The 23,701-nt window shown below is 31.6% G+C and overlaps 2 protein-coding genes and 2 long non-coding RNA genes across 4 annotated transcripts; all 4 read left to right on the top strand.

The window, feature by feature from the left end:
- Nucleotides 1–1,156: 1,156 nt before the first annotated feature.
- On the top strand, nt 1,157–7,799 carry LOC17888963 (LRR receptor-like serine/threonine-protein kinase ERECTA). The gene is made up of 27 exons (XM_006296003.2): nt 1,157–1,748; nt 2,092–2,230; nt 2,344–2,415; nt 2,523–2,594; nt 2,671–2,742; nt 2,839–2,910; nt 3,006–3,077; nt 3,154–3,225; nt 3,323–3,394; nt 3,499–3,567; nt 3,683–3,754; nt 3,835–3,906; nt 4,092–4,163; nt 4,253–4,324; nt 4,393–4,464; nt 4,552–4,623; nt 4,753–4,824; nt 4,906–4,977; nt 5,063–5,134; nt 5,217–5,288; nt 5,481–5,549; nt 5,646–5,717; nt 5,821–5,894; nt 5,977–6,105; nt 6,194–6,541; nt 6,619–6,989; nt 7,254–7,799. The coding sequence occupies exons 1-27, from the start codon at nt 1,670–1,672 to the stop codon at nt 7,608–7,610; spliced, it is 2,931 nt and encodes a 976-aa protein (XP_006296065.1). The 5' UTR covers nt 1,157–1,669; the 3' UTR covers nt 7,611–7,799.
- Nucleotides 7,800–15,943: 8,144 nt separating this feature from the next.
- Nucleotides 15,944–17,789, top strand: LOC17889756 (agamous-like MADS-box protein AGL65). The gene is made up of 8 exons (XM_006296379.2): nt 15,944–16,148; nt 16,576–16,635; nt 16,759–16,777; nt 17,066–17,136; nt 17,229–17,244; nt 17,333–17,400; nt 17,502–17,601; nt 17,691–17,789. The coding sequence occupies exons 1-8, from the start codon at nt 15,973–15,975 to the stop codon at nt 17,724–17,726; spliced, it is 546 nt and encodes a 181-aa protein (XP_006296441.2). The 5' UTR covers nt 15,944–15,972; the 3' UTR covers nt 17,727–17,789.
- Nucleotides 17,790–20,004: 2,215 nt separating this feature from the next.
- LOC111831016 lies at nt 20,005–21,300 on the top strand. The gene is made up of 6 exons (XR_002834313.1): nt 20,005–20,043; nt 20,471–20,530; nt 20,653–20,671; nt 20,960–21,030; nt 21,123–21,138; nt 21,227–21,300. It is a non-coding gene; the product is annotated as an uncharacterized LOC111831016 (long non-coding RNA).
- Nucleotides 21,301–21,413: 113 nt separating this feature from the next.
- Nucleotides 21,414–21,690, top strand: LOC111831015. Its single transcript, XR_002834312.1, has 2 exons — nt 21,414–21,495; nt 21,585–21,690. It is a non-coding gene; the product is annotated as an uncharacterized LOC111831015 (long non-coding RNA).
- Nucleotides 21,691–23,701: the final 2,011 nt, after the last annotated feature.

Here is a 23,701-nt window from a genome sequence, read left to right as displayed (position 1 = left end):
AATGTTTTAAATTTATATCAATATAAAATAAATAATGTTGCTTATGTAGATGCTTAGGTGGACACTTATATATATATATATATATATATATATATATATATATATATATATAATTTTCTAAGCAGACATACTAATACATCTTCACTTCTTTGATTTAGTACTAATTTAACATGACGAGTGGTTAACGTCGTTTTTCCCCTTAGATTTTTTTTTTTTGTGAATATTTTTTTTATATAAATTGTGTATTTGTTGCTCCATTTCTTATTGATCTGTATCACATTGCATGCACATATTAGTTATAGACAACTCTTGACCACATATGCATTAAAAAAAAATTCTTTCCTTTTACATTATCAATGTGGATTCAAAAAATTTTATAATCAAAAAAAATTTAAGATTTATCACCATACTTGGATAATCATTGATGAGAGAAGCAAACACAAATCTTTCACTTAGACCAAGTGTTAATAGTTCAATTGATAAAAATCTCTGACAAAAACCTAGAGATCACTTCGAGTAGCGCTTAGGACGAGACCTTATAATATGCTCTGATTGCGGACCTAAAAGGATGTATCGGCTTCAGTGCAGAACATCTTAGTTATTTTAAAAAAAAAAACTTTTTCTTACAAAGTGTTCATATCGGTGCACTATAACAATAAAATGTACTACTAGACCTCAAATTATGTCAAATATAGTCATTAGTTGAAAGTGTAAGCAAAACTTAAACCCTTTAACAAAAAAAAAAAAAAAGTGTAAGCAAAACTTTTGTTCAAACTTGTCAAAAACCAAGTATCGCCCAAAATAATAATTCAAAACCAACTTGTTATTTGACTCGGATTATATTATTACAACCTAATCAAACTAATTAACTTTTTTTTTTTGTGTGTGTAGTAATCCAATTACATGGTAAAATTAAAATATACCACCAAAACGTAAGCAAAGTGACACCAAAATCAAGAAGAGAAAAAACAAAAATGACGAAACTACCCATCATAATGATATATAATTGATATGGTCGAAACAACTCACAGAGAGACAAAGACTCACAAAGTATTGGCAGCGAAAGCGACCTCCTTTATTCACCACTGCCATCGACATGTTCTTCTTCTTCCTTCATCAAACCATTAATGACCTTTTTACCCTTCACAACCAAAAAAAAAAACAAAGGACACACCTCTCTCTCTCTCTCCTCTCTCTACTGCAAAGCTTCAGAACTGTGTGACAGAGAGAGATAAAAAGATGATGGGGTTTTTAACTTTATCCTCCCAAATAATTCTTTCTTCTTCTTCACCTTCGCCCTCACAACAGTCCCTACACTTGTACAATCTCTTCTCTCTCTCTTTAAAACCCACATTTAAAGCCTCTCTCTCTCCATCTCTATCTATCTCTGCCGTTTCTGTCGTCTGAGCACTCAATGAAACCACAAAACACTGTAAATTTTTGCGTCAGTAAGGATGTGATGTAACAATAAAAATAAAAATCAAAACTTTATTTTTTTTTTCTCTCGGTGAAAGTTAAACAAGACATAGTAGAGTCTCTCTCTCCATCTCTCTCTCTCTCTCAAATTATATAAAAAACTCCAATGTCGGTACATAATACGGTTCTCTTCTTCTTCATGGAGAGACTTGAAGCTTTCTAAGTGTAGTGAAAACGCAGTCGTTTTGAGAGAATGGCTCTGTTTGGAGATATTGTTCTACTGAGTTTGCTTATCTCTTTGAGCTTAGTGAGTACTGTGAGTTCTGATGAGGGTATGTTTCTTTTATTACACTGATGCATGTTTGTTTTTTTTAAGTTTTAAGGTTTCAAGATTTCTTCTTTTAACTGACAAGAAAACTTAAAAATGAGATTTTTATTTGGTTTTTGAAGTTCTCTAGTGAAAATGAGATCTGGGTACTTGTTATTTATTTTTTGTAATGGATTTAATTAAGAAGCTTTTGAATAAATTAGGGTTTGAATTTAACATATGTTTTCTTGGAAGTTGAGTTTTTAAGGACTTTTAATTTTTAATCTTCTCAAGAACTGACAACTATTTGTTTTTGTTTTGTTTATGTGCGTGTGTTAATAAAATATCCTATTTATAAAAAATTAAAGGAGCAACGTTGCTGGAGATTAAGAAGTCATTCAAAGATGTGAACAATGTTCTTTATGACTGGACAGCTTCACCTTCTTCAGATTATTGTGTTTGGAGAGGTGTGACTTGTGAAAATGTCACCTTCAATGTTGTTGCTCTGTAAGTTTCAATCCCTTTTTGTTGTTAGGTTATTACATAAAATGGGTTTTTTTTTTAGTGTTCTTGTGGGAAAAAAGTTGTAATTTGTTTTGTGGTGGTGTTATGTTTTGTAGTAATTTGTCAGATTTGAATCTTGATGGAGAAATCTCACCTGCTATTGGAGATCTCAAGAGTCTCTTATCCATGTAACAGTTTCACTGTAGCATAAGATTAATTTTCTTCTTTTTTTTTTTCTGGTTTAGTAACTCTGATTGTGCTAATGACTTTGTTTTCTGGTTTTTTTCTAAAGCAGTGATCTGAAAGGTAATCGCTTGTCTGGACAAATCCCTGATGAGATTGGAGACTGTTCTTCATTACAAGACTTGTAAGTACAGTGATACCATTAATTTTGTTCTTTAGAAGTTGAGAGGATAAAGTGTGTTCATGTTGTTTTTATTCAGGGACTTGTCTTTCAATGAATTGAGTGGGGACATACCATTTTCAATTTCCAAGTTAAAGCAACTTGAGCACTTGTAAGTAGCTAGTTATTATGTTATGTCACCAGTCTTCATATGTCATTGCTAAATATAATCAATCATGTGGAATATAAATTTTACTTTTTTTCTCAGGATTCTGAAGAATAACCAATTGATAGGACCGATCCCTTCAACGCTTTCTCAGATTCCAAACCTGAAGATTCTGTATGTTGGCTCTGATGATTACATTGTCTAGTACTTTTAGCTATATAGATGATCAAAAAAATGTGAAATTTCGATTGTTTATGAAAACATTTCAGGGACTTGGCACAGAATAAACTTAGTGGTGAGATACCAAGACTTATATACTGGAATGAAGTTCTTCAGTATCTGTAAGTGTCATTGTGTTTGAAGTCTGTTAATGTCTCTTCATTTTCTGGTAATAATTGTTTGTGATATGATGAGCAGTGGGTTGCGAGGAAACAACTTGGTTGGTAACATTTCTCCGGATTTGTGTCAGCTGACAGGTCTTTGGTATTTGTGAGTCTATGAACATCTTCTTGCACATCTGAATAGTATGATGAGTTCTTTTTCGAGTATGAAATCTCTGACTTTGTTTTTTTCTGTATTGAATCAGTGACGTGAGAAACAACAGCTTGACGGGTAGTATCCCTGAGACTATAGGAAATTGCACTGCCTTCCAGGTTTTGTATGTGTCTCTCTCTCTGCTATAAACTGCTACTATACATCTTTATCGCAGTTTGGTTTACTTGGGAATATGTACTTAGTTGATTTCGTTTATTATGAACCTAGGGACTTGTCCTACAATCAGCTGACTGGTGAGATCCCTTTTGACATCGGCTTTCTGCAAGTTGCAACATTGTTAGTCCTCACCTCTCTACCATTACCATTTCGTCCCGATCTGCACAAATACTTTGCTTTAAATTTTGGCTAGCCTTCTGTTTTTGTCATAATAAATGTCATTTGATCATCTTAGATCCTTGCAAGGCAATCAGCTTTCTGGAAAGATTCCATCAGTGATTGGTCTCATGCAAGCCCTTGCAGTGTTGTAAGTACTTATCTTCTAATCAACGAAATTACTTATAACAATTTACTGAACTGAAAGGCTTCATTTTTTTTCTTTTGCAGAGATCTAAGTGGCAACATGTTGAGCGGGCCTATTCCTCCAATCCTGGGAAATCTGACTTTCACCGAGAAATTGTACATTCTTACTGTCATATTCTCTTCATTAGTGAAAGTTCATTTGGAAAATTAAACATTGAAGTCTACATGAATGGAATAATTCATAAGTCTCTTCATTACTATATATGGAAGTCTAGTGATTTAAGAGTTTAGTTTTCAGTCCATGTAACTGATAGTGATTATCATTTTGGCTTTATCTCTAGGTATTTGCACAGTAACAAGCTGACAGGTTCCATTCCACCTGAGCTTGGAAACATGTCAAAACTCCATTACCTGTATGACCAACCTTTTCGTCCGTCATCTTTGCCACACAGTTTACTAACTTTTGTATAATCATCAACAATTTGAACAATATATTGTGCAGGGAGCTCAACGATAATCATCTTACAGGTCATATACCACCAGAGCTTGGAAAGCTTACTGACTTGTTTGATCTGTAAGTAGTTCCCCTTATGCTTGACATGTTTTGTTGTTCTTATATTGACTTGAACTAATTACATATAGGAATGTGGCCAACAATGATCTAGAAGGACCTATACCTGATCATCTGAGCTCCTGTACAAACCTAAACAGCTTGTATGTATATCTTTCTCTTAAAACTTCGCACTGGAATGTTCAAGATTGTTGCTTTATATGATTTTGTGTTTCATTGATGAACCGTAGAATCGCTCATGGAAACAAGTTTAGCGGCACCATACCACGAGGGTTTCAAAAGCTAGAAAGCATGACTACCCTGTAAGTATTAGTGCTGAGAATCTTTCTGGTATTATATATCTGACATGGTTCCACAGCTTTTGTTTTTTTTTATCGTAAAGCCATTGACTACTGAGTTTTTGGTTGTCTTTGATTTATTGGTTCAACCAGGAATCTGTCCAACAACAATATCAACGGTCCAATCCCAGTTGAGCTATCTCGTATCGGTAATTTAGATACATTGTAAGTGTTTCTTGTTTTCTGTGAAGTATACATCTTCATATGCACTGTGTCCCACAGTTATTTATATTCTGGCATTTGAAGGGATCTTTCCAACAACAAGATAAATGGCACCATTCCTTCTTCCCTTGGTGATTTGGAGCATCTTCTCAAGATGTGAGCATCCATGAGACCTCCAATTTTATTGTTTTGCTCTAGTAAAAGACGAAAATGGTTGTGAAATAGTGCATTCTTGATACAGGAACTTGAGCAGAAATCATATAACTGGTGTAATTCCAGGCGATTTTGGAAATCTAAGAAGCATCTCGGAAATGTAAGAAGTTTATTCTATTTGCTTGGTTACACTTTTTCCATATACCAGATTACTGCTCTGAATTTATGTTTTGTGGTTGCAGAGATCTTTCAAATAATGATATCTCAGGCCCAATTCCAGAAGAGCTTAACCAGTTGCAGAACATAGTTTTGCTGTAAGCAAACTTTCTCTTAGTCCTTCCATGCTGATGTTTCAGTGTTACAGAATTTTGAAGATACACTTAATGTTAAATGAGTAAAATGAAGATAAAAATCCGAACATAGTTGATGCGGTCACTATGTCTTATGCAGAAACAGATAACGGGTTGGTGAGTATCTAATGTTGTGTATTTGAAACTTGCTTGCAGGAGACTGGAAAATAATAACTTGACTGGTAATGTTGGTTCATTAGCCAACTGCCTCAGTCTGAATGTATTGTAAGTAGTCACCATTGGTTCTGAAAACATTTTTGGTATCTCTGTGTGCATCATGTGCTAAGAATCTAACGCTGCAATCTTGACTTATTCTTATAGGAATGTATCTCACAACAACCTCGTAGGCGATATCCCAAAGAGCAATAACTTCTCAAGATTTTCACCAGACAGGTATGGGAATTTAGCAGGTTTTACTATTCTGCATTTTGTTTTGTTTGCTAAGGTTTGAGTTTGACCATACTTTATATCTGTTTTTTGTTGGTTATGGATAAAGCTTCATTGGCAATCCTGGTCTTTGTGGTAGTTGGCCAAACTCACCTTGTCGTGTTTCTCATCCAACTGTACGAGGTGATTACATTCTTCTAAAAGCTGTCATTCACAAAACTTAAGATAATAGAAGCTTATGTTTCTATCTTTGTTTTGTCTGCAGTGACAATCTCTAGAGCAGCTATTCTTGGGATAGCTATAGGGGGACTTGTGATCCTTCTTATGGTCTTAATAGCAGCATGCCGACCTCATAATCCTCCTCCTTTTCTTGATGGATCACTTGACAAACCAGGTATACTCTCCAAACCACTCCACAAATGTTCTTCTCCTACCACTATTGTAATCCAATAATTAATCCTTAAATTTCTTGGTGACATCAGTAACCTATTCGACCCCGAAGCTTGTTATCCTTCATATGAACATGGCACTCCATGTTTATGAGGATATTATGAGAATGACAGAGAATCTGAGTGAGAAATATATCATTGGGCATGGAGCATCGAGTACTGTATACAAATGTGTTTTGAAAAACTGCAAACCGGTTGCGATTAAGCGTCTTTACTCTCACAACCCACAGTCAATGAAACAGTTTGAGACTGAACTCGAGATGTTAAGTAGCATCAAGCACAGAAATCTTGTGAGCCTACAAGCCTATTCCCTCTCACCCTTGGGGAGTCTTCTGTTCTATGACTACATGGAAAATGGCAGCCTCTGGGATCTTCTTCATGGTAAGTCTCATTGCCCAAAAACAAAATCTTCATTTGTTTCTTCGGTTGCATAACATCTTTGCTTGTGTTTTGTGAAGGTCCAACAAAGAAGAAGACTCTTGATTGGGACACACGGCTTAAGATAGCATATGGTGCAGCACAAGGACTAGCGTATCTACACCATGACTGTAGTCCCAGGATCATACACAGAGACGTGAAATCGTCTAATATTCTCTTGGACAAAGATTTAGAGGCTCGTTTGACAGATTTTGGAATTGCTAAAAGCCTCTGTGTGTCAAAGTCACATACTTCAACTTATGTTATGGGCACCATTGGTTACATAGACCCTGAGTATGCTCGCACTTCACGTCTCACTGAGAAATCCGATGTCTACAGTTATGGAATAGTGCTTCTTGAGCTGTTAACCCGAAGGAAAGCTGTTGATGACGAATCCAATCTCCACCATTTGGTTTGTCCTTTCTTACCTCTCTCTCTTTCAGCTCTTCTGCTTAGAACAATAGTCAATTGGTTTTTCTGTTTTGTTTTCAGTTGAGTCTAATGTCCTTATTTTCACAAAATAAGCTTTGGTTTGGTTTAGATTTGGATTCGGTTTTTGGTTTGGTTTGGTTAAAGTATTGTCTGTTTTGGTTCTACATTTAGCATGAAAATGTTGTTATATTTGTATGAGTCATTTGATTCTAATCTTGTTTTCATTGATTCACTTGCAAATCAGATTATGTCAAAGACGGCGAACAATGAAGTGATGGAAATGGCAGATCCAGACATCACGTCGACGTGTAAAGATCTCGGTGTGGTGAAGAAAGTTTTCCAACTAGCACTCCTATGCACCAAAAGACAGCCTAGCGATCGACCTACAATGCATCAGGTGACTCGTGTACTAGGCAGCTTCATGTTGTCTGAACAACCACCAGCTGCGACAGACACGTCAGCAGCGCTGGCTGGTTCGTGCTACGTCGATGAGTATGCGAATCTCAAGACTCCTCACTCTGTCAATTGCTCTTCCATGAGTGCTTCTGATGCTCAGCTCTTTCTTCGGTTTGGACAAGTTATTTCTCAGAACAGCGAGTAGTGTGAAGTGAATTACTTTTTTACTTAGGAGGAGAATTTTTAAAACGGTGTCGTTTTTAGTTTGCATTAAGCTGTTAGAAAATTTAATGTTTCATGTAAAAAATTTATGCACTGCATTATTAGATAAGTGTGTGAATATATCTGGCACTTAAACTTCCTATTTTCTATTTTAAATTTATGTTTCTGGAAAGGTAGTTTAATAACTATAAATTAAGTTCTATAAAAATACTATAATTTCAAAATGTCTACTAATATATATTCTATACAAAAAAAAAAAATTATTATATCTTGAAAGAGAATGTTAACAATTTTTGATATAGTAAAATATTAGAAATAAGCTCTAACAAAAACTGGGAGGTTGATATCACACAATATTTTGCTGGCTCATGAGATGGTTCACGCCTTACAAACAAACCCAAGTTGTAATGAAGGTTTTATGGCGATCAAGAAGGATATGTCAAAAGCTTATGATCGGGTTGAATGGAGCTTCCTTGAAGAATTATTGATAAGAATGGGTTTTGATATCAGATGGGTTCAGTGGGTTATGAGTTGTGTTAGTACAGTTTCATACTCAATTCTCATTAATGGTTCCTCTTATGGGTTTTTTAAACCAGAGCGAGGAATCCATCAAGGAGACCCGTTATCGCCCTTTCTTTTTATTTTGTGTGCGGAAGCTCTCGTACACATCATGAATAAGGCTGAGTTAGAAGGTCGTCTCACGGGGATCAAGCTTCTCACGGGGATCAAGCTTTCTCCTGCTTGTCCGTCGGTTCAACATCTTCTTTTCGCGGATGATAGTTTAATTCTTTGTCGGGCCACACTTCCCGAGTGTTCGGAGTTTCTTCACAGTTTACAGCTTTATGGGAGAGCTTCGGGGCAGGAAATAAATTTCCAGAAATCATCTATAACTTTTGGTAAGAAGATTGAGCTGATTTCCAGGAAATCATCTATAAATCATCTCAAATCGGTGGCCATGGCCTTCCGGTTTATGCAATGACATGTTTTCGTCTATCTAAACACCAATGCAAGAATATCACTAGTGCTATGTCTAACTTTTGGTGGAATGCTAGTGAGGATCATCATAAAATGCATTGGGTGTCTTGGGAGAAGCTTTGTAAGTCTAAATCTCGGGGAGGTTTGGGCTTTCGGGATATTGGCCAGTTTAATCAAGCTTTATTAGCCAAACAAGCTTGGCGGCTGCTTCACCATCCAGAATCTCTCTTGTCTCGCGTTTATAAAGGGAAATCTTTTGCTGATAGATCTTTTCTAGAGGCAAAGATTGGTTATAGACCATCGTATGCTTGGCGTAGCATTATGTTTGGAAGAGAACTTCTTGAACGTGGTCTTATGAAGACAATTGGGAATGGTGAGAATACGTTTGTGTGACTGGATAAATGGCTTATGGATAGCTGCCCTAGAAGACCATATAATAAAGAGGGGATGTTGAATACCTTATTGAAAGTATCTTCTCTTATCACGCCTCAAGGAGAATGGGATCTTCAACTCTTAAATGAGGTTTTTCCTCCTTGTGATGTAATAAGAATATGCTCTTTTCCCCCGGCTGTGGAGCTAAGTGATAAATTGGTTTGGGCATACACAAGAGATGGGAACTACTCGGTTAAAAGTGGTAATTGGCTGCTTACTCATGAACATGAAGTAGTTGAATTTGTAGAGGAGAGTACAAAACGCATCAATGCCGTGAAGGAGAAAGTTTGGGGTTTACACACAGCTCCAAAAATAAAGTTGTTTTTTTGGAGAGTGTTGTCCGGTGCTGTAGCGGTTAGTGAGTGTCTGCATCGCCACGGCATTAATTCTAATCCTCTTTGTCAAGCGTGTAAGGTTGAAGAAGAAACAATATCTCATGTATTGTTTGGTTGTCAACTAGCACAGCAAGTTTGGAGTGTAAGTGGCTTACCAGTTCCGGACAATGGTTTTTTTCCAACGACTGTGGAGAATATGGAGTTTTGTTTCATGGTTATGAGTCAATCAGAGGTACCTTTACAGTCACGGCAAGCCATCCCATGGTTACTTTGGGAGATTTGGAAAGCTAGAAATGATTTGGTCTTTGCTCAGCGGGTAAGCGACCCTCACATTCTTTGGGTCTCGGCAAAGGATGATATGTTAGAATGGTGTCAACAACAAGAAAGCATTGCCTCTAATGATGCTCCGGATGGACGACGGATTGTTGGTATAGGCACACGTTGGTGTAAGCCAGCCATTGGTAAGTTAAAATGTAATGTCCATTCTTTTTGGATCAATGGTTCGTCCTTTTGTGGTGGAGCTTGGATACTACGGAATCATATCGGAGATGTGTTATATCACGCAAGAGATGCTTTCTTGCCCCGTGTTAATCGCATTGCATCGGAGTTGAGTTGTATTCTTTGGAGTTTATGTAGTTTGCGTGATATGAGGTTCTCTTCTTGTGAGGTTTGGATGGACTGTCATGCGGCTTGGGAAGCAATATCTAATCCTCGTGCGTGGCCTAAGTATCGTTCTCAGACTACAAATATTTGGCAGGTGGTACGGGTGATGCGGGAGGTTTCTTTCCACCTCTCTTCGCCGAAAGCTAATGTACTAGCTAAGGAGATTGCCTGCAGCGTTACGAGAGATGGACGGTTAACGTCATACTTGGCTCTAGGAGGACCGGTGTGGCTCCAAGATCGTATTGAAAGGGATAAAAGCTTAGGTGATTGAGTTCTTCTCATGGTTCTTTTGTTCCCTTTACCTCTGCTTTTTCTTTTTTCTGTTTCTTTGCTTTTCTCTCTTGTACTGGATTTTTGTGGTTATCACTCATGCAATGCAAAGCGTTAAAAGAAAAACTAATGTGTCTATTTAAGAACCAACACAATCCCAAACCGAATGAATATCCGAGATACAATTATGAAGATGTTGTGCTGACTGGGAAGATTCCCGCCTCTAAGCTAAGGGGAGCCAAACAAGAACCGATGTGTTTAGATGAGAGAAAAGATTTTAACGAGCTATTGCCTTCTTTGCAAAATAGTTGGTCTCCGGATATTTACTACAAGAAAATAATCGATATCATCCCACATATTGTAGGAAATAGGTATTTCCTTCCACTTTCCAACAAAAAATATGAAGGATATTTCTCGTAGGAAGTCGCAAATGGTAAGATTTTGGTATTGTTGTAAGAAAATTTTGCAGGTTTTTTGTATAAACAAACAATAATATATTTGACCATTTTCTTTTAAATTCTAATTTCCTACCAAATATTTTTTCAATTTTGTTTACTACCAAAATTTTCTTTCCATTTTCCTACCAAAATTAATAGAAGGAAATAGGAATGATTCATTAATTAATTAAATCAGATTTCGATTCAGATTTAATCAATTTTGATATATATTTACAATTGTAAGAAAACTACAATATTTTACATAGATATTTTTAATAAATGTGAAGTTATCCGATGTAAGATATTGTAAAGGTAAAGTAAGAATTAACATGATTTTACTATATCACTTTTTATTCTACACTTTGTGATACAAAATTGTATATGATATTTTATTATTAACGCGCTTTAATAATATATCATAAAATATATTTCAAATAGGAGAAACATACCTACGATTAATCACATAAACATTTCTTCTATAAGAAACATTTCTTTTATATGAAACCTAGTAGGAAGCACTCCTACAAACCATACAAAATTGTATTGGCAGAAAAATGGAAGGAATATTTCCTACCCAATTCTTTCCACGTGTTTTTCTTTTCAATTAGATAATTTGTAGTAATTGTTAGGAAATTATCTATGAATTTCTCACAACAAACTTTTGTAAGAAATTTATTTCCACTTTCCTATGACAACAATGTTTCGTAACAAAATAGTAAGTATGTCGTCGGAAATATGTTCTACCATATTTTTTTAGGAAACTTGGTAGGATTATACCATGTTTTCTTGTAGTGATTTTTTTTGCTACGAGGAAGAAATCAAATCTTAAGGAGGTAAAATAGGAATTAAACTCCTTCATTGTAGCCACTGAGATGTAAGGTGGGCCAATCGAGAGGGTTTTCAATATACTTTGTACTTCCTACAAAATTTTCTAGAATTATATACTTTGTAGGAATTTGGTAGGAATTTCATATGATTTTCTCACGACAAACTATCGTTTCGTGTAAAATTTATTTTCAATACCCTACGACAATACTCGTCTAGATTCGGCTCTAATACCACTTGTAACACCCCGACCGTCATCTCATCTAGTGGACCCCATGTTCACTCTCAGCATATGGGTCCATCTTTCTTAATGAGTTTCACGTCCTCCAATTATGCACATGAGCCCATTTAAATTTGACGGCTAATTTGCTAAGTTTGTGAGACTTTAAAGACTTGTTACCGACCTTACGAATCACGACATGAACTTTCCCTGTGTCTTGACCGCACTCCCACAGTTCTCACAGTCACTTCCCGAAAGGTCACCCATATTTAAACTACTCTAGCATAAGCACACTTAACTTTTAAGTTATCTCAGGACCTTTGACCAAGACCAAAAAGATAAGTGCGCTTTGGTGACACATGTTTCTAAATCAATTCATGTAAATCTCTCTGCAAGCCAGGGCGTCATAGTCGCTTAGGTAACAGAAGATGCATCCGTTTCTGTCTCTATCTCTTTTTACATAGCATGACAGAACAATTTTAAGCTTTAGCTTTCTTATTAAACCAGAGGATCCAAGGAAAGGCACGTAGATTCTCCACTTTTATTCATAATTATTTACATCTTTTCAAGAGAAAATCAAAATTATAGAATAGAGATTGACGAGGGAATAAATTCCTCGAGGTTGGAAATGAGGGCCAAAGCTATCGAAAGGGAGGCCGGCATTGGAAAAAAAAAAAATTTTGTCTCTTCTTTTGCTCTAAAATGGGGTCGATATTTTTCCCTACCATTATCCCGTTAAAAACTATTTGACATTTTACCAAGCAACTCGATAGAAATTTCCACATGAAATGCTTTAGTTTTCGTATGGTTTTAATATTCCATACTTTTGTCTGAAGTTTTGAAACAGCCGGTCCCTGATAAGGGGATTCACAAGTAGGAAGAAATAGTGTTCTCACAGCTTCTTATCCAACTTAATTGTAGAATTGCCTGAATTAGTATGGCACCAAGTATACCCATCGCTCAGATACGTCCAGCTAGGACGAGTTCCTAGAATAAGTGGGATATCCTATGGATCAAGAAGGTCATTGACAAAAACGTGAGGATCCCTAATAGCAAGAATAAGTTTTGAAAATTTGTTGGGATCCAAGGGTCTAGCCAAACACAGGTTAGCATCCCTTAACTAATTGTCCTTCGAAGACCCAATACAATCAAAGGTTTGGCTCCAAAAAATACTACTTTGTACATAAGAGGAACAATTAGCTAGACTTCTCTTTTTGGAGGGGATCACTATACCAATAGTATCTTCTCCTGAAACCTCTACTTAAATACACATTCAGAAATCGTAGGAGGCACCATAACTGTTTCGCCTGAAGAGGATGGTTGAATTCTTGTACAGTTAAACCCCAACCCACCCCTTGAGAGTTGGGTACATAGGTAGTAAATAATTTAATGGCAGAGTTGGGTACATAGGTAGTAAATAATTTAATGGCAGACTGAGCATATTATTTATGAAATGTATCTACAAAGTAAAAGTTAAAGTTTGTAATGATATCTAAATAGTCTCAAAAATAGCGTCTGTAAGCATTATAAACAAAAAGTGTCTCTTTCCCCAATTCTCATATTTTAACTAGAGGATTCCTTGACCAAAGTAAAACTCGTATAGAAAATCTATAATTATTTCCCTTTATAATGGGTTTTCTTCACGTAAACCAATAAATTAAAATGATGTTTTAATATTAGAACTATTATGAAATTTACCAAATTTATATTAAAAAGACAGAGTTTAGTATCATATGAACCTTTGTAAATTAAGGTTATTATCTAATATTTAAGCATATTTGAATTTGTTTTACTATCAGCCATTAAAAAATGGAAAGCACTCTGATTGATTTTTGTGAAAATTTATTTACAAAAAATTAGATACATTTAAAAATGTAGTCATAGTGTCACAACGATTATGATTATACAGATTTGTTACATGCTCATATAATATTATAAATAATTAAATTTGTGTGATATGTATTTTAATCCAAGAAAATATGTATTGTCAAAATGAACATAATAATATACAGTAGACAAAAAAAATATAATAATATATACTTGTGTGTCAATGAAAAAGCATATTATTTTTTAGTGGAGTACTAATGACATAAATTAAATTACAATAATCTTAATAAATCATACCTCTTTGAAACAAAATCTAAAAGTATTAAGGACAATAATTTCTACTAAACAACATTTTAATCTAATAAAGATTTTCTTTCAATCACATCTTTAGTAAATCCAAGATAAATTTTGTCCAAACCCTTTTTATATTGAGGAGAGCACCCAAAAAAAAAAAAAGTCTAAGAAGAGTGAATAAATAAAAACGAAAAAGAAGAGAAAATGGGGAAGATGAAAATAGAACTGAAGAAAATCGAGTGCCCAAAAGAGAGAAGCAATAAATATTCAAAACGTAAGAAAGGGATTTTAAAGAAGGCAGAACAATTAGCATTGCTATGCGATGTTGATATTGTCATGGTTCTCATTTCTCCCGCTAATAAACCTACCATTTTCACACTCCTTCTAGGTATAATTTTGTTTAATAATTTTCTTTTATTTTAAAGTGTACGATATTTGAACATAAGCTTTTAAGAAAAAAACAAATTGTAGTTTCTGTTATCATCTCAAAATATATATTTTTAAGAAACTAAACTAAACTTATGTCGTTTTATAGGGTTTTATGTAACAAGTTTTACCCATTTTCCATTAAATTGGCAATGACAAGCTTACCGTTTATGTACATACACATTATGATTCATTAACTGGTTTTTTTTTTTATCTTTACTACTTCTAACTAATATGATTTAGAGCATGTCTTATAAAAAAATTATGATTAAATCATAATTTTTCTTAAAAAATGCTTAAAATTTACATTTATTTTCACAAAATATGACATAAAATGTGCATAAAATTACATATATTCCGGTAAAAATATGCTTATGAAAAATTGCAGAAATTTGAGTCAGATCTTGAAGGACTTCCGTAACATTTCAATACATGAACATGAAGAGAGGTTTGATCTTTCTGATTGTCGTATTACTATTACATTAAGTACTTTGCATAATTTCATTGTATTTTTTTTATTTATATAAAAACTAATATATGATATTTTTGGTGTTGTATGCACGCATTTAGGAGAGCCTACACAATAAGGGTTTGATTTACTCATCACATTAAATTTATTAAATAAATTCTGATTTTTTCATTTGCCAATTTCTTTCTTACGCTCAGTTATATCATTTTGAAATAAGAGGTAAGGAAGTTTAATACGGTGTACAATTTAGTTTTGTACTTATGAGTTATTGGGTTATTCATATATAAGTTTATACATGTAATATAATGTTTTGTAAAAATAAATTCTGAATACAAGAAAATTAAGACAACTTAAGTTAGTAACAAAAAACTAAGTCATTACCCTTTTTTGTATGTAACCTTTATAAAGACTTTAAAAATTTTGGTGGACAAAAACAATACTGAAGATCCCATAGTAATTGATCATCTTTCGCGTGACAGGTATTGTATAATACATTTTGTAGTTTATAGTCAAACATTTATATATAGATTTATTCAACAAACAATAACTAATTAAGCTATATTTATTAACCATATTTTAATTGGTTTTACTGTCAGCCATTAAAAAATTGAAAGCACTCTGATATATTTTTGTGAAAATTTATATACAGAAAATTAGATACATTTAAAAATGTAGTCATAGTGTCACATCGATTATGATTATACAGATTTTTTACCTGCTCATATAATATTATAAATAATTAAATTTGTGTGATATGTATTTTAATCCAAGAAAATATGTATTGTCAAGATGAACATAATAATATATAGTTGACAAAAAATAAAATAATATATACTTGTGTGTCAATGAAAAAAGCATATTAGTTTTTAGTGGAGTACTAATGACATCAATTAAATTACAATAATATTAATAAATCATACCTCTTTTAAACCAAATCTAAAAGTATTAAGGACAATGATTTCTACTAAATAACATTTTAATCTAATGAAGATTTTCTTTCAATCACATCTTTAGTGAATCCAAGATAAATTTTGTCCAAACCCTTTTTATATTGAGGAGAGCACCCAAAAAATATAAGTCTAAGAAGAGTGAATAAATAAAATCGAAAAAGTTTGTCCAAAAATAAGCAATAAAAAAATAAAAAAATCGAAAAAGAAGAGAAAATTGGGAAGATGAAAATAGAACTGAAGAAAATCGAGTGCCCAAAAGAGAGAAGCAATAAATACTCAAAACGTAAGAAAGGGATTTTAAAGAAGGCAGAAGAATTAGCATTGCTATGCGATGTTGATATTGTCATGGTTCTCATTTCTCCCGCTAATAAACCTACCATTTTTCACACTCCTTCTAGGTATAATTTTTGTTTAATAATTTTCTTTTATTTTAAAGTGTAGAATATTTGAACATAGGCTTTTAAGAAAAATCAAATTGTACTTTCTATTATCATCTCAAAATAATTTTTTGTAAGAACTAAACTAAACTTATGTCGTTTATAGGGTTTTGTGTAACAAGTTTTACCTATTTTCGATTAAATTGGCAATGACAAGCTTACGGTTTATGTACATACACAATATGATTCATAAACTGGTTTATTTTTTTGTATCTTTACTTCTTCTAACTTGTATGATTTAGAGCATGCCTTATAAAAAAATTATGATTAAATCTTACTTTTCCCCAAAAAATGCTTAAAATTTACATTTATTTTCACAAAAATATGTCTTAAAATGTGCATAACATTACATATATTCCGGTCAAAATATGCTTATGAAAAATTGCAGAAATTTGAGTCAGATCTTGAAGGATTTCAGTAACATTTCAATACAGGAACGTAATGAGAGGTTTGATCTTTCTGATTGTCATATTACTATTACATTAAGTACTTTACATAATTTCATTGTATTTTTTTCGATTTATATAAAAACTAATATATAATATTTTTGGTGTTGTATGCACGCATTTAGGAGAGCCTACACAATAAAGGTTTGATTTACTCATCACATTAAATTTATTAAATAAATTCTAATTTTTTCATTTGCCAATTTCTTTCCTACGCTCAGTTATATCATTTTGAAATAAGAGCTAAGGAAGTTTAATACGGTGTACAATTTAGTTTTGTACGTAAGAGTTATTGAGTTATTCATATATAAGTTTATACATGTGATATAATTTTTTGTAAAAATAAATTCTGAATACAAGAAAATTAAGACAACTTAAGTTAGTAACATAAAACTAAGTCATTACCCTTTTTTGTATGTAACCTTTATAAAGACTTTAAAAAATTTGGTGGACAAGAACAATACAGAAGATCCCATAGTAATTGATCATCTTTCGCGTGACAGGTACTGTATAATACATTTTGTAGTTTATATTCAAACATTTATATATAGATTTATTCACCAAACAATAACTAATTTAGCTATATTTATTACAGAGGTGAAGTGATCCAGGTATAAAAATATTTCTAGCGTAAAGAATTGTTTTCTTAAAATTTTCTATATAAATGTTGATTTAACAAAATACCTAATTATAATTTAGGACGACAAAAAGATCACTGAACTAAGAGGATACAAGGAATTGCTTGATGAGAAGAAGTTGATTTTAGAGTAATCAAAACAAATTCACTAACAAAAATTCAACAATTTTGTTTAAATTAATTTTAACCATTAGTAAATTACTAAAAAAATTACCTATTAATATTTATAAGGGGCTGGGAGAATCCAACTAAAGTTAATGATTTATGCCGACTCAATATTATGGATAATTATTTAGCTTCTTCTGAGAGGCATATCGGAAATATCATAAAGGTAATTGCATGGTAACATATAACAATTTAGATTTATTCATAATATCAAATATGATTAAAATTTAACACGTAATCTATATCTTGTTTTAGGTTAAAATCCAAGAAGAGCAGCAAACACTTATATGAGTTTAAAATTGAAATCATATTGTATCTAACCGGTTCAAGAGCATAAATACAATTTCACATACATTTCTAACGAGTGATATGTTATATATATATATATATTGTACAATATTACTTGTAATTGTTTTTTAGACTACCGTTTTCAGAGTTGCACAACATGGTTATACTATTTGTAAAAGACAAAAATATCTATTCATTAATTTGGAAGGAGTCTTAAGTAATAATTTTAAAGTTTCATTTTTTTCTTTAAAAAAAATGAAGGCCTTTTATGATGTATTATTTTATTAAAAATAGGGTACCATTATTAAAAATGAAGGGAGTTGCGCGGGATTTTTGTTCAAAACTTATACTAATGTGGATCGTTGGGTTGATATATTCATTTATATATCCAAGATAAATCTATATATAAATGCATTTTTATATGACTAGGCTATATACAACATATATCGTCGAAATTTAACAATGTTCTTTTGACAAAACATACACAAACGATATCGACATCCATCCTATGACTATGTGTCCATAAAAGCGTTTATTCCATATTCGTATCACATAAAAACATATATTAAAGTTTTTATTTGTAACACCCGTGTTCAAAAATGGGTGGTGTCGATCGACACCCTTCCTTGGTTAGACCAGTTTGTTTTTAATTGCGAAATCGAGTGGTTAAGGATTGGTTTAACCTAGGTTTTGACCTTTTAAAGGTCGAAGAGTCGACCTAGTTGTTCAGTAGCCGTTTTAGTTGTTTTTCCAAAAGCTCTAAAAGTTTCTAAGTTCTCTAGTGAGGTTTTGTGAGGTTTGAGAGAGGTTTGAGGCTGTTTCTTGGTGGTTCTAGGCCAAAGGAAGTTAGATCCGTGGTGTTTGGTATATGAGGAGTTTGTTTCCACCCGTGTTAGCCCTTGTTCGTTGCTGTTCTTTCTTGTTTAAGAGGTGAGTGCAAGACCTAAGCTTATCTAAGTTGTTTGATTCATGTTTTGGTGATTTCTATGGTTGTTGATTGATTTTCTTTGTTTGTATGCATCCCTTAACCATATTTTAATTGGTTTTACTGTCAGCCATTAAAAAATGGAAAGCACTCTGATAGATTTTTGTGAAAATTTATTTACAGAAAATTAGATACATTTAAAAATGTACTCATAGTGTCACATCGATTATGATTATACAGATTTTTTAAATGCTCATATAATATTATAAATAATTAAATTTGTGTGATATGTATTTTAATCCAAGAAAATATGTATTGTCAAAATGAACATAATAATATATAGTTGACAAAAAACAAAATAATATATACTTGTGTGTCAATGAAAAAAGCGTATTAGTTTTTAGTGGAGTACAAATGACATCTATTAAATTACAATAATATTAATAAATCATACCTCTTTTAAACCAAATTTAAAAGTATTAAGGACAATAATTTCTACTAAATAACATTTTAATCTAATGAAGATTTTCTTTCAATCACATCTTTAGTGAATCCAAGATAAATTTTGTCCAAACCCTTTTTATATTGAGGAGAGCACCCAAAAAATATACAGTAAAACCTCTATAAATTAATACTCGATAAATTAATAATCTCTATAAATTAATAAATTTCTTCGGTCCCAAGTTGGGACCAGTGTAATTTTAGACATATTTCGATAAAATAATAAGATAATAATTTTTTTGAAAATCCTTTGTAAATATATGGTCCCAATAATATTATAAATTAATAATTAGGTAAAATTTTCAAAATATATATATATAGAGACACATTATTTTTGTTAGAGTTTATTTTTAATATTTTACTATATCAAAAATGGTTAGCATTCTCTTTCAAGACATAATAATTATTATTTTCTTTGTAATTGATTATATAAAATACTAATTATCATGATTAAATCTCATTTTAAAATATTTTTCTGAAAAAACTTTCAAATTAGAAAAATCTCTCTATAAATTAATAATTATTAATTTATCGATAAATTAATACCTCTATAAATTAATAGATTTTCATGGTCCCAACATTATTAATTTATAGAGGTTTTACTGTAATTCTAAGAAGAGTGAATAAATAAAATAGAAAAAGTTTGTCCCAAAAAAATAAAAAAATAAAAAATAAAAAATAATAAAATAAAATCGAAAAAGAAGAGAAAATGGGGAAGATGAAAATAGAACTGAAGAAAATCGAGTGCCCAAAAGAGAGAAGCAATAAATACTCAAAACGTAAGAAAGGGATTTTAAAGAAGGCAGAATAAATAGCATTGCTATGCAATGTTGATATTGTCATGGTTCTCATATATCCCACTAATAAACCTACCATTTTTCACACTCCTTCTAGGTATAATTTTTGTTAATAATTTTCTTTTATTTTAAAGTGTAGGATATTTGAACATAAGCTTTTAAGAATAAACAAATTGTACTTTCTATTATCATCTCAAAAGAAATTTTTTTAAGAACCTAAACTAAACTTATGTCGTTTATAGGGTTTTGTGTAACAAGTTTTACCTATTTTCGATTAAATTGGCAATGACAAGCTTACGGTTTATGTACATACACAATATGATTCATAAACTGGTTTGTTTTTTTTTATCTTTACTTCTTCTAACTTGTATGATTTAGAGCATGCCTTATAAAAAAATTATGATTAAATCTTACATTTTCCCAAAAAATGCTTAAAATTTACATTTATTTTCACAAAAATATGTCTTAAAATGTGCATAACATTACATATATTCTGGTAAAAATATGCTTATGAAAAATTGCAGAAATTTAAGTCAGATCTTGAAGAATTTCAGTAACATTTCAATACACGAACGTGAAGAGAGGTTTGATCTTTCTGATTGTCATATTACTATTACATTAAGTACTTTGCATAATTTCATTGTATTTTTTCAATTTATATAAAAACTAATATATTATATTTTTGGTGTTGTATGCACGCATTTAGGAGAGCCTACACAATAAAGGTTTAATTTACTCATCACATTAAATTTATTAAATAAATTCTGATTTTTTCATTTGCCAATTTCTTTCCTACGCTCAGTTATATCATTTTAAAATAAGAGCTAAGGAAGTTTAATACGGTGTAAAATTTAGTTTTGTACTTATGAGTTATTGAGTTATTCATATATAAGTTTATACATGTGATATAATGTTTTGTAAAAATAAATTCTGAATACAAGAAAATTAAGACAACTTAAGTTAGTAACAAAAAACTAAGTCATTACCCTTTTTTGTATGTAACCTTTATAAAGACTTTAAAAAATTTGGTGGACAAGAACAATACATAAGATCCCATAGTAATTGATCATCTTTCGCGTGACAGGTACTGTATAATACATTTTGTAGTTTATATTAAAACATTTATATATAGATTTATTCACCAAACAATAACTAATTTAGCTATATTTATTACAGAGGTGTAGTGATCCAGGTATAAAAATATTTCTAGCGTAAAGAATTGTTTTCTTAAAATTTTCTATATAAATGTTGATTTAACAAAATACCTAATTATAATTTAGGACGACAAAAAGATCACTGAACTAAGAGGATACAAGGAATTGCTTGATGAGAAGAAGTTGATTTTCGAGCAATCAAAACAAATTCACTAACAAAAATTCAACAATTTTGTTTAAATTAATTTTAACCATTAGTAAATTACTAAAAAAACTATCTATTAATATTTATAAGGGGCTGGGAGAATCCAACTAAAGTTAATGATTTATGCCGACTCAATATTATGGATAATTATTTAGCTTCATCTGAGAGGCATATCGGAAATATCATAAAGGTAATTGCATGGTAACATATAACAATTTAGGTTTATTCATAATATCAAATATGATTAAAATTTAACGCGTAATCTATATCTTGTTTTAGGTTAAAATCCAAGAAGAGCAGCAAACACTTATATGATTTTAAAATTGAAATCATATTGTATCTAACCGGTTCAAGAGCATAAATACAATTTCACATACATTTCTAACCAGTGATATGTTATATATATATATATATATATATATATATATATATATATATATATATATTGTACAATAATAATTGTAATTGTTTTTTAGACTACCGTCTTCAGAGTTGCACAATATAATTATACTATTTGTAAAAGATGAAAAATATCTATTCTTTATTTTTGGAAGGAGTCTTAAGTAATAATTTTAAAGTTTCATTTTTTTCTTAAAAAATCAAGGCCTTTTATGATGTATTATTTTATTAAAAATAGGTTACTATTATTAAAAATGAAGGGAGTTGCGCGGGATTTTAGTTCAAAACTTATACTAATCTGGATCGTTGGGTAAATATATTCATTTATATATCCAAGATAAATCTATATATATATGCATATTTATATGACTAGGCTATATACAACATGTATCGTCGAAATTTAACAATGTTCTTTTGACAAAACATACACAAACGATATCGACATCCATCCTATGACTATGTGTCCATAAAAGCGTTTATTCCATATTCGTATCACATAAAAACATATATTAAAGTTTTTATTTGTAACACCCGTGTTCAAAAATGGGTGGTGTCGATCGACACCCTTCCTTGGTTAGACCAGTTTGTTTTTAATTGCGAAATCGAGTGGTTAAGGATTGGTTTAACCTAGGTTTTGACCTTTTAAAGGTCGAAGAGTCGACCTAGTTGTTCAGTAGCCGTTTTAGTTGTTTTTTCAAAAGCTCTAAAAGTTTCTAAGTTCTCTAGTGAGGTTTTGTGAGGTTTGAGAGAGGTTTGAGGCTGTTTCTTGGTGGTTCTAGGCCAAAGGAAGTTAGATCCGTGGTATTTGGTATATGAGGAGTTTGTTTCCACCCGTGTTAGCCCTTGTTCGTTGCTGTTCTTTCTTGTTTAAGAGGTGAGTGCAAGACCTAGGCTTATCTAAGTTGTTTGATTCATGTTTTGGTGATTTCTATGGTTGTTGATTGATTTTCTTTGTTTGTATGCATCCTTTAACCATATTTTAATTGGTTTTACTGTCAGCCATTAAAAAATGGAAAGCACTCTGATAGATTTTTGTGAAAATTTATTTACAGAAAATTAGATAATTTAAAAATGTAGTCATAGTGTCACATCGATTATGATTATACAGATTTTTTACATACTCATATAATATTATAAATAATTAAATTTGTGTGATATGTATTTTAATCCAAGAAAATATGTATTGTCAAAATGAACATAATAATATATAGTTGACAAAAAACAAAATAATATATACTTGTGTGTCAATGAAAAAAGCATATTAGTTTTTAGTGGAGTACAAATGACATCAATTAAATTACAATAATATTAATAAATCATACCTCTTTTAAACCAAATTTAAAAGTATTAAGGACAATAATTTCTACTAAATAACATTTTAATCTAATGAAGATTTTCTTTCAATCACATCTTTAGTGAATCCAAGATAAATTTTGTCCAAACCCTTTTTATATTGAGGAGAGCACCCAAAAATATTAATTCTAAGAAGAGTGAATAAATAAAATCGGAAAAGATTGTCCAAAAAAAATAAAAAAATAAAAAATAATAAAATAAAATCGAAAAAGAAGAGAAAATGGGGAAGATGAAAATAGAACTGAAGAAAATCGAGTGCCCAAAAGAGAGAAGCAATAAATACTCAAAACGTAAGAAAGGGATTTTAAAGAAAACAGAACAATTAGCATTGCTATGCAATGTTGATATTGTCATGGTTCTCATTTCTCCCACTAATAAACCTACCATTTTTCACACTCCTTCTAGGTATAATTTTTGTTAATAATTTTCTTTTATTTTAAAGTGTAGGATATTTGAACATAAGCTTTTAAGAATAAACAAATTGTACTTTCTATTATCATCTCAAAATAATTTTTTTTAAGAACCTAAACTAAACTTATGCCGTTTATAGGGTTTTGTGTAACAAGTTTTACCTATTTTCGATTAAATTGGCAATGACAAGCTTACGGTTTATGTACATACACAATATGATTCATAAACTTGTT

This window comes from Capsella rubella, unplaced genomic scaffold, assembly GCF_000375325.1.
Source record: "Capsella rubella cultivar Monte Gargano unplaced genomic scaffold, Caprub1_0 scaffold_4, whole genome shotgun sequence".
Lineage (NCBI taxonomy): Eukaryota > Viridiplantae > Streptophyta > Magnoliopsida > Brassicales > Brassicaceae > Capsella > Capsella rubella.
This window is presented reverse-complemented; position numbering and strand designations above follow the sequence as displayed.

Bases quoted from the DNA above. Each gene is read 5' to 3' on its own strand.
- LOC17888963 (XM_006296003.2), top strand. From the start codon at position 1,670: ATGGCTCTGTTTGGAGATATTGTTCTACTGAGTTTGCTTATCTCTTTG. The intron at 4,825-4,905 runs GTAAGTGTTTCT...TGGCATTTGAAG, and splicing joins ATCGGTAATTTAGATACATT to GGATCTTTCCAACAACAAGA. The intron at 6,990-7,253 runs GTTTGTCCTTTC...CTTGCAAATCAG, and splicing joins AATCCAATCTCCACCATTTG to ATTATGTCAAAGACGGCGAA.
- LOC17889756 (XM_006296379.2), top strand. From the start codon at position 15,973: ATGAAAATAGAACTGAAGAAAATCGAGTGCCCAAAAGAGAGAAGCAAT. The intron at 16,149-16,575 runs GTATAATTTTTG...GAAAAATTGCAG, and splicing joins ATTTTTCACACTCCTTCTAG to AAATTTGAGTCAGATCTTGA. The intron at 17,602-17,690 runs GTAATTGCATGG...ATCTTGTTTTAG, and splicing joins ATATCGGAAATATCATAAAG to GTTAAAATCCAAGAAGAGCA.